A 14,192-nucleotide genomic window follows, 5' to 3' on the forward strand; every position below is an offset into this window, starting at 1 on the left:
ACTGACGACGATGCACCGGCTGTTCGCTCTTTACTCCGCTCCTGTCCTTCTTTTTCTCGCGCACACGTATTCCCTCGGATAAAATTGCTGAACCGAATGGGGGTAGAGAGCGAGGGACCGTGAGAAAGGGAGAGAAGAAGAAACCCAATCAGGGGGAAGGAAGAACGGATATGCAACACGCGTGCATAAACAGCGTCCGAGCGAGCACGAGGTCCGCCGAGGACTGCCGACTGGATGCTGCTGCTACTACGGCTACGGCTGCCTCGATCCAATGGAAACGAAACTGTCCAGTGGCGCCGGAAGACGGGCACCGGCGCCCTCCTTCCTTTTCCCATCTAAGTTTCCCGGCTCTACTACGGGTCGATACAAAACACCCTCCTACGCCCATATTTACGATCACCCCACCTCTTCTACGAAAAGAAAACCACCTACGCAAAAACATCCTATTCCCCTAACGTTTGGCGACGCATCGACGACACGTGTTCACCCTACATTGTATTTCAATCTTCAAGGGTAAAACTTCTTTCGACATTCCATTAGAGTCAGTGGAATGAGATAATATTTACAAATTTATGTTTTGTATCTTTATGGATAATTAACCCCTATAACGAGGCTGTAAGGATGGGATTTTGAAAAGTGTAACATGCGGCGCTCGATTGCGAAAGTCGCTGATAATTTGAAAATTGGAAAATTGCAGATAAAGTTATTCGAATGAAAATTGCCTCGAGTTTCTGGAGGTCAGTCGGTATTATCGATATCTCCTATGGGAGCACCGCATACGCGATGCTAAGAGCATGCGCTTTTTTGCAACTACGCATTGACGTCTTACAAAAAACACCTTGATTATGTAGTTCTTGCAGGAAAATCAACGAAAAAAGCAATTTAAACGGTTCTTAATGCCGCTCGAAACTACTCGTTTTCTTGGCCTTTGTGGTTTCCACATTTTTTGCGAGACGCATGGTATGCGGTCAAATATAATTCGATATCGCAAAATCAGTTGGCATCGTGTTTATTCAAGCTTTACTGTTCTTCGCAAGGTCTTCCATTCCCGGTCCATACTACTGCCATTCCATATGACTCTATTCAATTTCCCAGGTTAACGGTTCACTCTTTTGCAATACTTGTAATTAATATCTACTATTATTTTTGGCAACTTTGACATCATAAACAGTTAGGAATTTTTTAATTTCTGATACGAGGTTCCTGACATAACGTGTGGATCGTTCCACATTTTTGTCAGACTCATCCTGATTCCTATCTACAGTGACCCTAATATCTCCACGGTAGTACTTAAAAAAATTAAAATTCACTCCCTCAAGCTAAATATAAAAGGTACTTTAAATATACGATGATATAAAAAGTGATTAGAGATAACGCGTTACAAATGTTCACGGCCAGTCAAATTAGAGTACGTTACGTGAAGAGAAGCATTGTTAAGAGCGAATTTTAATTTAATTTGCGATTACGAACAAACAGATGTTAATTCAACTTACTTGACGCGTCTTTGCTAGGTCCAGTGCTGAGATCACTCAAAGAGCTACGAACGGAGCTTCTGGCAGTTTCTTGTGTTGGCGATTTCGCTTCTTGACGGCCACGTAATCTCCTGGTAATTAGGGACTTCTTAGCAACGCAGAATGGACGAAAACATTCGGCTAAAAATACAAATGTCTCACCTTTTATCCTTATTATTATTGTTATTCGCGTCGCCGACTTTCTTTTGCGTTGATCCCGTCGACGATGGTTGACTAAGGCCTTGTAGGACCCTCGACTTCACCTCCTTCCTCACCGACCTGGTCCTCTGCTCATTTTTACCAGCCTCGATTTTACTCATAACGGCATCCCAACGTCCGCCTTTTCTGGACGTTCTTTGCGAACGTCTAGCTTCTTTCTCCGTCTCATCCTTCGGGCCAGACTCGATCATCGCCTTGATCTTCGACACGACGTTCCTCTTAGGCATCTTGTATTTCTTCAAATGAACCGAATCAGTTTTACTCTGCGTCTTCGACGTTGTATTATCATTGTTCCGCTTTACTTCGATCACCGTAACCTCGGCTGGGTTCATGGATCCATTAGAATCAGCTGATACCTCTAAGGGATTCACAGGTGCCTAAAGAGGATCAGATACAGGCTGTTTCAATCGCTATTTATACTTCTACGTGCATCAATCTATATTAAATCTGAACAAGAAGGATAACGACCTGAAGGAATTGATCAATATTCGAACTAACTTGAGGAGCAAGGATTAACATATTTTGCGGAGATCTACATCAGGTCTTAAGCTTAAATAGATTTGATTGCTTTATTATTAATAGTCTACTTGGCGATACTATTTATAAATACAGCGAAGTCTCGCTATATACATTTGGTAGAAAATTTATAAACTTCAGTGAGCTAGCGTGGAAGCACCACTGGCGTTCATAAAATTCCATGTCAAACGGAACTCGCTTCACGAGCCATACAAAGGGGAGCCATATAGGGAGACTGCACCGTACACACTGAATACTCCATCGTCTGAACAGGTAAGCTTATCGACTCGCCTCTAGGTAATCCATAATAACATCCGGTTTAATCGACGTAGGCTGACTTCTTTGCGAGACCTCCGTATCAATGGTATCAGGCGTGCGATCCTCGTTCTCTTCGGCTGCTTCTTCGGGAGCGTGAAGCTCGTCCTGTCTCTTATCGAGATCCGAGTAGATGCCGCTCGAATCCATCTCCTCCCCGGTGAAGCTTGGACATCTTCGGCCACCAGGTGCGCAGAACAGAGTACCATCGATTACCTGAGCTTTCCTGTCACCGCGTACGATTTCCTCGTACGCGTCCGCGTCGCTTTCTGTGAAGAAGTCCGAGTCTGTCATCGGATCTTGCCTGCAAGGAGCCGGTAGATTCGGAGCCGGTGCGACGGACGGTGGATCCGCTCCGCGGCTCGCTGGCCTCGAATTTTCACCGTCACCTTGGTAGCCAGCTTCCAAACTTGTGATACTCGTCACCGACGTGACAAAACTGATAGGAACGGTGCCTCTGACGGATTCGGTCGGCTTCGGATCCAACGGAAGCTCTTCCGGAGACGGTGTTCTTTCGCTGGAAGCTTCTTCCGTCGGTTCTACGTCGACGGACGGTCTCGATGCGGATGCACGCGTTAACGCCAATCTAGAGCCTGCCGATCCCGTCAGGTTTTCGCAGGATGGTGTCCTGGAGCACTCTAACGCAACCGTGAAGTCGGTCATCTGGTCGGGAGTCAGTATACCGAGACTTTCGTCGTGTTCGAATGAATTCTGCTTGTTTAGCATCAAATAGTGAGGGGTTGGGTTGGCTGCGCTGTCATTGTAGTTGCCCAAGGATGAGTCCACCAGGCAGTTTTCACCGGTGTCCTCCAGCATATTCAATTGAGAACTCTCGAGCAAACTGTAAATACAACAATTAATATCACATCTTCACTCGATTGATCATAAGATTGGACACTTGAATACAAAGTCTAATCCTGAAAGTCCACCCTCTGACATTAATAAGTAAATCTAAAGGACCCTACCCTAAAGTTCCATTCACGAATCAGATTCTATTTGTACCCCGTACAAGTAAAATTAAGAACGTTACTTATGCCCCGATAATAGAAAGGTAAGCAATACCTGAAAAAGTTGCTCTTCTCTTCGGTGAAGTGATCCAACTGTTGCGTGTCATCTTTGCTAATATCCCACACGGGTGATATCGTGAACGTCTTGTGTCCCGAATCTACTAATGAAACATGTCACTGTAAATTTTCAGTTCGACTTCTCGATGCTTCTTTCCGAAAACAAAACTGAAGATAGTTACCTTCGATTGACGGCGTAGACGCGGTTCGTGTCCCGCACTTTGTTTTAGGAGTAGTAGGGTCTGCCTCGGTATCAACAAACTGCAAACATCCCGACAGTATCAGAGAACGTCGACGTCCAGGTACAAGGGTCGGTGTACCGAGTAGTCTTGATTTCGGGAAGAAAGACGGTCGAGTCGCGCGTGGTACTGGTATTCGACTCTCCCCTACATTCTGCAATCAGATTACGACAGAGTGATAAGTACGAGTGTGTACAGCGGCTAATCGTAAACTATCTCACGCATTCGTTTATCACACACATTCCAAGGAAATGGTTACAAATTCCTCCATTTATCCGCTAATTACTTGAAACGTCCCATACCCTGAAGCTGTTACTAACTGAATATAGACATGCTTAATCGCATTGTAGCAATCGAATTAAATCTGATGGGGACTTCTCGGCAATGACGTGTCACATAACTTCGCTTAGATGTTGAAAGCAGCGATTAGGTTTTCTAGAACTTTTACAATTTCATTTCATTTTAACTTCCCGGACCGTTTATTTATCATATGCGTCAGTCAAGACCTATTCAGGGCTATAACATTAAAACGAACAAAAACAATTAAAATATTGTGAGTATTTTATATTCAAGGATCCTTGATAATGCTACTTAAAGTTGAACCTAAATTTCAAGTTGAAGAGTATTCAAAATTTGTCACATTTGAGCTGTAAGTGCGTCACGAGTGAGACTTGTCAAAGCACGGGAAGAGATTAAGAAATGATTGATAAGTGACTCTATATCGCAGCGAGAATTATTAAAAAAAAAGAAAACGAATAATTTTTCAAGGTCGACCGCTTGACCCGAAGAGTACGTTGCCCTTGGCCCATCTCCAAATAAAACCCTTCGTTCCGAGGTGAATCAGAAGTGTCTCTCTGGCAGTTGGCTAATTTAATTTTAGCCTGGTCCACGTTACTTCTAGCAGTCACCTTTATCCGATGCTTTCTGTATCTTTACTTCTTTCGTATCACGTAAGAACACGTGTTACAACAAACCCGTGTAATCCGTCAAACTGAGGACCACGTAAATACCGATGGTAGATTAGGCTTATCGTGGGCAGGGCTATCGTAGATGTTTCTGGGAAATTTGGGCATTTAAATATTTGGGGATTTGGGGAGTTGGAGATTTGGGGAGTTTGTGAGTGGTGGGGAGAATTTGAGGGATTGGTTATTAGGATTTGAGGATTTGGGAAATTAGGGAGTTGGGAATGTAAGGACTTGGGGGATATGAGTTGGGGATGTGAGGATTTGGGGGATATGAGTTAGGGATGTGAGGATTTGGGGGATATGAGTTGGGAATGTGAGGATTTGGGGGATATGAGTTAGAGATGTGAGGATTTGGCAATTTGGTAATTATGAAATTTCAGAATTGGAAAGTGAAGATTTGGAAATTTGGGATTTGTGGGAATTGGGGAATGTGGGATTTGGGGAATGTGGGAACTGGGGAATGTGAGAATTGGGGACTGTGGGATTTGGGGAATGTGGAATTGGGGAATGTGGGAATTGGGGAATTTGGAATTGGGGAATGTGAGAATTGGGGACTGTGGGATTTGGGGAATGTGGGATTGGGGAATGTGGGATTTGGGGAATGTGGAATTGGGGAATGTGGAATTGGGGAATGTGGAATTGGGGAATGTGAGAATTGGGGACTGTGGGATTTGGGGAATGTGGGATTGGGGAATGTGGGATTTGGGGAATGTGGAATTGGGGAATGTGGAATTGGGGAATTTGGAATTGGGGAAATGTGGAATTGGGGACTGTGGGAATTGGGGAATTTGGAATTGGGGAATGTGGGATTTGGGGAATGTGGAATTGGGGAATGTGGAATTGGGGAATGTGGAATTGGGGAAATGTGGAATTGGGGAATGTGGGATTTGGGGACTGTGGAATTAGGAACTGTGGAATTGGGGAATATGGGAATTTGGTAATTTAGAAATTCTAGAATTGACTTGTAAGAATTTGCAGACTTCAGAACTGGACTTTGAGGATTCAGAGAATTGGAAATCATGCTCTAAGTATTTGAAGACTTAAGAATTTCCTTATTGAAGGATTAGCAGATATAAAAATATAGACATTGAAGAATTAAGATATAAAAATTTGCTAATTCACGACCTCAATAATTTTATAATAATATTTATCATACTGAAAATATAAAAACCCCTAAATTTAAACATCTGAAGACTATCTTATAATAGTCCATAAATTCAAGACCTTGTTCTAAGCACCCAATGATTAACACCTAAGCATCCATATCTAGGTATACATATACTCGTAGATTTCCGCAAATTCCAAAGCCAAACACAAACGCGTCACATAATCTCCTCAAAAGAACCTTAACACACAATCGTCAAGAATTTCGAGTATTTAAGATCGTCTGATAAGCACGCTAAGAATCATCGATTAGATAGTCGTTTTGTAATCCCTAAGTAAAAAGCTGCATTTTACCGTGCCGCTAATAATAGTGTTACCGATGTTCTGTTCAAAGGCAAGGAACCGGCTGCCAGTGTAACAGAGTGCGTTCACCGACGACCCTGTTGAACGACGTCGTGACTGAGAACTGGGTTACATCGCGCGCGAGTTTTACTACGAACCGCTACTCGTCAACCCGGTGAACCCTGCACGCAAATCTCTAACAAATCTTTCTTTTATTTTATTGTCAGTTCTTCTACTCCCTTGTATACTCGCTCGAAAACCGGATGCGGATATTTCGTGCGACTTTACGCGCAAATAATAAATTATTCACGATGCATATGTTATGTCTGCATATACTCGGTGACGAATGCGCTTTTTTATTCTGGGAAATAGGTTTACTGTGTGTTATGTGCGGTTCGTGTACTTTACTGCTACAAATGCAGTTTGTATACTTTATAGTTTTGGTGAAATTTTTGGGTTAAATTATTTCGAGGGTGGTCTGAAAATTTACGTTTGAAGAATTTCACTCTGGTTGGAAGAATTGAGAGAATTTCAAGTTTTAACTGTTTCGAATTTTATTCAAAGGGTGGTCTGAAAATTCACATTTGAAGAATTTCACTCTGGTTGGAAGAATTGAGAGAATTTCAAGTTTCAACTCTTTCGAATTTTATTGAAAGGGTGACTCTGAAAATTCACATTTGAAGAATTTCACTTTGGTTATCAAATTGCTTGAAGAATTTCAAGTTTCAATTGTTTGAAGATTTTTAAGAGTCAGGAGAAAGATTTCTGGAATTATTGAACCTTACAAGACTTCTTGAATTATCAACCCCTTAATGTACAACTTCTTAGCTGCATCATACACAAGCAGCTAATTATTGCTACAATGTTGAGACAACTAACGAAAGTTAAAATGAAGACAGAAAACATTTTGTCGTCGACAATCCTTGAATATGTAGATTATAATTAAAATTGAACACAAAATTCAAGTTTAGCGAAACTACGAGTCTGGTTTCACATGTGACTTATAACATGTGTCATGTGACATGACATTATAAGGACTTGTAGAGTGTGTTACTTTTAGATAAACTTTTAGATCAAAGACCTCATGTCAATAATAATTTTTCAAAATGATTTGCAAAGCTAGATAATCAGTGATTATTAAAAATTACCTGGATCACCGTGTATATTCCGTGTAGTGTAGGATCGATATTCGTGACACGTTCGTTATCGATCTAGGAAAATGTCACGGTCAGACGAGCGAACGACGCGATATCGACAAGACGAACAATATGTTAAATATCGTATCGGCTTTGCGACGATGCCGCGAAGACATCGTGGCAAGAATCAAAATCAAACGGACACATGTGTGTGGACACACGAGCATGTGTTTAGGCTTGTATATGTGCGGATCAGCCAATGACGGGCAAAGGCCAGACCGGGAGTATAACTTTATTCCATTAGGCTTTAATTCGTGCCAATTCGAGCCGCCTACCCGGTTCGGTTGTTATCTCTTTGCCACGCGAGGCGAAGCGTGTTAATTAGGAGCATTCGTTTCGATTTTTGTAATCTAACGGTAAGGAATCTCAGTCGTTCGATGCTTAATCAAAGTGCAAGAAACTGTATGTTCTTCTTTATAAGATCAACATTTATAATCTTGATTATAACAAATCTTAAGAATTTGTTAGATTCAGTAATAAATGTCATTGCTTTCGATCAGCGAAATCGGCATCGCGGTGAAAAATGCCTGAAACGCTTTCTAGAAGCTGAAAGACTTTCTAAAAGGCGGCACCGTTTAGACTTATAAATTACGACGCATTTAACATCGTTGCTTGGTTTGTTGTTCTGCTTCAGTGGATGTCACTAAATTCAGACGAGTACAAAAACCGTGTTGTACAATCGGTACCAGCGTAATGGCTACCTGGTTACCACGAACTGTTTCACAGTGGAATAATTAAATATTTAATGACACTTTGACTTCGTTTCAATTACTTGAAATGAAAACGCTTATTTGCATTTTGGATACAAGGAGAATACGAACTGTATCTTCAAATTGCTTATTTAAGTTAATTTTTATCTTCAGAGAGTTAGTTGAATTGAAATAATGAACAGTTCAGATTCTCATTATTACTTGAACATAGTGAAGTACGTAGGAGAATGTTTTATTATAATTGAATAATCGTGTGTGGCTTGCAGGTTGTACACATGTATGTATGTATGTAATTGTACGTTTTATATAGTACATGTTACTGTGTATTAATATATAAATACTATTACATATGAACGTATACGTACGTACATACTTATGTACATACATACATAGATACACACATGCAGTCATATGTACACACTTACATACTTACATACTTATATACATACATACTTATATACATACACACATACATGCATGCATACATACTTACATAGATAGACACACACATACATACTTACATACATACATATATGCATATAATATACATGTATACATATGTGAAGTAGCATAGTAATTGTACAAGTAGCAATAGCGTACTAACAATACAGAAAAATTAGAGACACAATTGTACATCAGAATTAGTGAAACAGAGTAACAGCACACATGACGCCACACACTGCAAGCCACACATTATATCATCAGACATTTATGCATTTGTAACATACTATAAATAAACCATGTAACGAGGTCCATAGTCTAAAGATCGCATTATATTCTTATAAACTTCGTCATAAACATTCACAAGTTAATTACCGAATATTACTAAATGACGAAAAAACCTTGTCTCACTTCGTACCTCAAGATCACATCTTGCTATCAATATTTTAACTTGTCATAAGATTAACATCTCATTTAAAGAACATAGGCAACGTCGATCCGCAATTTATTCGCTCCACCGTGCGCGACCACGTAAGTGACAAGAACGCACGTGAACCGTGTTATGATCTCGTGTAACCACACGCATAATTTCCAGGCTGTAATTTGAATGGAATTAATTACCGCACCTGCGAAGTGCTCCCCTCCGTTTTAATTTCAAAGAGCGCACGTAACAGCTGATAAGATTAAGGCAACGTATGTTTCGATACAAAAAAAATGTCTCCCCGACGGAATAATATTTACACGCTTGCGTCGTTCGACGACGCGGTAAAAGTAAAACGATGATCGAAATATGGACGTTGTGTACGTCGTTACATCGGCTAACAAGCGGCGCATCCTCGGTTGCGTAACGGAGATCTCCGGATCGACGAATTGAACGCGCAAAACTAATGCACCGACGAAACTCGCCGCCTTTCGAATAAAATATTGGCGAACAAAAGGGAGAACAAGCTTGGAGATCACGCGAAGTTACACACCGCGTGTTACGGTGAAAATAATGACGCGTTCACTGCCGCAGTGGATGCGGTCGTGCGTGGTGAGACACGTTAAAACATCGGTTGTTTATCGAACGATCGATTAACTTTCGATTTTTAACATTCGGGTTACGTAGTTTGTTTAATGTTGATATTAGAAATTTACTTGATGTTGTGTAAAATTTACTGCAAAATTTATTTTTCATTTTTTGGCAGGGGTGCTGGATTTGGGGTCTTTAGAGATTTATGGATGGCTGCGGCGATTTTACTGTGGAAGAATTTAGAAATCGGATCTGAGGGTTTAGAGTACTTTGGAAACTTAGAGATTTGGGGATTTGGGGATTTAGGGATTGGGAAATTTAGAGATTGGATTTTTTAGGGTTTTGAACATTTTGGAAACTTAGATTTAGGGATTTGGGGATCTGGGAGTTGGGAAATTTAGAGATGGATCTGAGGGTTTAGGACATTTTTGAAACTTAAATATTTAGGGATTTAGGGATCTGGAAATTGGGAAATTTAGAGGTCGAATCTGAGAGTTTAGGACATTTTGGGAACTTAGGTTTAGGGATATGGGGATCTGGGAATTAGGGAATTTAGAGATTGGATTTTTGAGGATTTAGGACATTTTTAGAACTTAAAGATTTAGGGATTGGGAAGTTTAGAGATTGGATCTGAGAGTTTAGGACATTTTGAGAACTTACATTTAGAGATGTAGGGACTTGGAGATCTAAGTAGTTTGAGACCTAAAGACTTGAATACCTAGAAATTTTAGGACATGACAATTAAGGATCTGGAAATTCAAGGACCCAGTTTGAGGACCTAATAATTTGAGAATCTTAAAATTTCAGAACCAAGGGACTTTACACCTCAGAAATTTGCAGACAACATATTTATACATCTAAACATTCAAGAACCTAAGAATTATAAAAGCTTGACATTTTATAATTTAAGAAGTACCTCAGAAATTTTTAAACATACAGATAATTCAATTATTTAAAAACTAGAAAACTATTTAACTACCAACTTGTCAGTCTAGTGTACAGCCACAAAAAATTAGTGATCCACAGATCTATAGAGACTTGATATGTAAATTTGAAAGTGTAAATTCATCAAGATACTAAAATTTGTAAATATGAAAATTAAGAATGTAAATATTTTCAAGCACTTCTCACACGAAGGAATCCATTGCTCCCGAACGTACATTATTATCAAGTGCTCATTGCATGTTGTTACAAACGTCCTCAAGACTCTCAAGATTCTCAAGACTCTTAAAAGTTTTCAAACTTTTAAACCTCTCCAGCTATTCAAGGTTCTCAATGCTTTCGAGCTTATCAAGGTTGTTCAAGGCTCTCAAGATTTCCACGACTTCACGACTTTTAAGACTTCCACGATTTCCACGCGTTAAACGATTTGCACTTAGCCAGTGAAAACACGTCACAGTTGTGAAACTTTCCATTATATCGAATTATCGTTGACCGTATGACCTCTGGAACGTCTTCGACGTTAATATTTCGATCGTAAGAGGGTGCGGAAACTCACCATCGTAGTCGATCAAATCGAGTTCGCTCTCCCGCGTTCCTCATAATCGATCCGATTCCGAGTCACTTTCCCTGGTCGAGCAAAAACACGCTCTCTCTGTCGGTAATAGTCACGGGACTATTAATAAAGCCGACTTTTCGTGCACTGAGTCACGACGGGACGATACACCCCGTTCCGTTAATTCGTGCCTACGACGCATTTGTGGTCCTCACATCCCGATGACAACGAAAACTCCCGATCGACGGGAAACGCGGAAGAAACGCGGGAAAGTTTTCCTACCGGGGAAAAAGACCAGCCGAATCGATAACGACCAACACGATCGCGATGAGTCCGCCGCGTGTACGACAATGAAACAACGTTCCGGATTCGCTCGGTGATCCCCTGGTACTACCTATGCCACCACCAAGTATCCACATACTGACACAATGATAGAACAGACAGAAAGAGACGGACACGTTTACACGCGTGCGTCGTCCTCGTATTATACACCTTCACCGCGCGAGCGGCGAGGACTGACAACAAACACACCGCAACAACGATTACTATTCTTCAGAAACGCACGGTTTCTGCATTCACCGGCCCGTGAATCCGTATAGCGTGGCACTCGCATACAAGAGCGTTGTACAGGGTGTTCGAAATGTAATGGCTGTGCTGAAACTCTTGGTGCACTCGGTACATTCTGGAGACTACCTAAGTTTATTAGCCAATTCGTGGAACCTTTTTGTACTTTTGTATCTTGGAGTTTTGAGGCTTTGAAGGTTTGGATTTTTAGAATTTTGGGAATCTTGGAAATTGTAGAATTTTGAAACCTTCGACATTTTAAAACTTGATGGTCCTTGAAATTATAGTCTTCCTTATCTCTATCTTAATATCTGCATCTTCTATATCAATCTTCAAACTTTATACAATTTTCACATTTTGAGACCTTCGTACTTTGTGCCTTATAAATATAAATTTTGAGACCTGAAAATTTTGCAAGTGTAAGATTACATTCTGAGACCTTCATACTTAATATAAAATTATTGAGACCTTAATAATGTTTACCTACAAATTATTAACTTGAAATTGTTAACACGAACATTGCTCACAAGATATTTGAACGTTAAGATTAAAAAAAGTAACACGTGTCATGCAACGTATATTGTTAAACGTGTAAAGTAGCTCCTCAGTGAACGTCATCAACCGAAGAACAAGGTTGCACGTTCAAGTTACGAGGTTCACTCGTTTTTCTCATACACACGTTCTCGGATAGAACCGTTTTCTTTCGCAGAGCAAACAGAGTTTTATTCGTCGGTACAGTGGATATGTAGAAAGTGGAAAAATATATGTATGTATATTAGAAAACAGATTGAAGAAATGTATCTAATTGATTTCTGTTCTTCCATATACAAGCATTAGTTTATCGAACACGCTAGGCTTACTATAAATGACTGGGCGAGATCTTACTCGAGAATTACTAGGATACATTCTTGGTAAATAAACTTAAAGTATGAAGCAAAATTAAATTGAAGCAAATAGAGTGACTTCGTGTTCAATTACTAATGACAATGAATTTGAACATCAATGAACTTAAACAACAGTGAACAGCACTAAACTTGAACATTACTGAACATGACTGAAGTTGAACAATAGTGAATATCACTAAACTTGAACATTACTGAACATCATTGAACCTGAACATTACTGAACATCACTAAACTTGAACATTACTGAACATCATTGAACCTGAACATTACTGAACATCACTAAACTTGAACATTACAGAACATCATTGAACCAGAACATTACTGAACATCACTAAACTTGAACATTACTGAACATCATTGAACCTGAACATTACTGAACATCACTAAACTTGAACATTACTGAACATCATTGAACCAGAACATTACTGAACATCACTAAACTTGAACATTACTGAACATCATTGAACCTGAACATTACTGAACCTCACTGAACTTGAACATTACTAAACATCATTAAATTTGAACATTACTTAACATCATTAAACTTGAACATTACTGAACATCACTGAACTTGAACATTACTGAACATCATTAAACTTGAACATTACTGAACGTCATTAAACTTGAACATTACTGAACATCACTGAACTGGAACATTACTGAACATCACTGAATTGAATGACAACGAATTGAGTCTAAAATTGAATTACATTGAATCCAGTAGTTCAAGCTTACATCGAATTGAGTACAAACAAACAGAATACCGTCAAGTTTAATTACGTAGAGTTGAATTGAAGTAACTAGAATAACGTCACGTGCAATTAGGGTCGAATTAAAGAGTAAATTGAATGACAAGTTGGACATAAAGTTGAATATCGAATGTAGTTCCAGCGAGCAATATTTATAATTACAATTTCTAAGAGCCTGAATAATTATCTCGTCAGTTGAAGAGTTAAGCAGTGATGAGAATTCTACCCCATGCATCCTCATGGAAGTGAACACGTATGTGCTTAGAAACTCATACGAAGATGAGTAAAGTACAGAAGGGAGACAACTTTCACCGATTATCCTCGCAACAAGATAAGAACCAATGTCCGATAATAATTTAGCGAGTTAAGTCACGACTCGTTCGCATATAATCGTTCGGATATTGCAACAAACGTGACGAGCTAAATATCCATGAAAACGATGGCCCATCGCGGTATAATTCGTCCGAGATAAACCTCCGTATTGTTCGAAAGGCTGATACTCGAGCACGACAGGACACGACACGCCAGTTTCGCAAGCCTATAATATCATGGATACGAATGTGTTTTAACTCGTCGACGAACGATCCCTTTCTGTCTTGACATGTTTATCGATTTTAGGATCGAATTCGTACTATAGCTACACGACCGGTCCTCGTCGACCTTTATATACATCCGTTCCTACTTCCCGCCGTGTAAAAATCCCCGGGAAGACCTTGAAAGGCCTCTCCCTAGCCTCGTCGTGCCGACTCGCTACGTTTTCATGCAATGTGTTGTGTACCAGAAACTTTTGCAACAGAAATTCTCTTCAATGGAATTCTTTTTAACTCCGTTTCTTGTTTCCCTTT

At 40.0% G+C, this 14,192-nt stretch overlaps 1 protein-coding gene across 5 annotated transcripts in view; it reads right to left on the minus strand.

The window, feature by feature from the left end:
• toc (toucan) overlaps positions 1–14,192 on the minus strand; it is a 35,359-nt gene that overhangs the window by 14,692 nt on the left and 6,475 nt on the right. For 3 of the 5 annotated variants that reach the window (XM_076533472.1, XM_076533475.1, XM_076533474.1), the window contains 5 exons: positions 3,808–4,018; positions 3,624–3,729; positions 2,538–3,402; positions 1,674–2,107; positions 1,494–1,603 (listed from right to left, as the gene is read on the minus strand). In XM_076533472.1, the coding sequence (XP_076389587.1) occupies positions 1,494–1,603; positions 1,674–2,107; positions 2,538–3,402; positions 3,624–3,729; positions 3,808–4,018 (1,726 nt within the window). Of the gene's footprint in view, positions 1–1,493; positions 1,604–1,673; positions 2,108–2,537; positions 3,403–3,623; positions 3,730–3,807; positions 4,019–11,132; positions 11,616–14,192 lie in introns of those variants that run through there. The other 2 variants (XM_076533477.1, XM_076533473.1) reach the window with 2 other exon arrangements.

Source organism: Megachile rotundata, chromosome 7 (genome assembly GCF_050947335.1).
Source record: "Megachile rotundata isolate GNS110a chromosome 7, iyMegRotu1, whole genome shotgun sequence".
Lineage (NCBI taxonomy): Eukaryota > Metazoa > Arthropoda > Insecta > Hymenoptera > Megachilidae > Megachile > Megachile rotundata.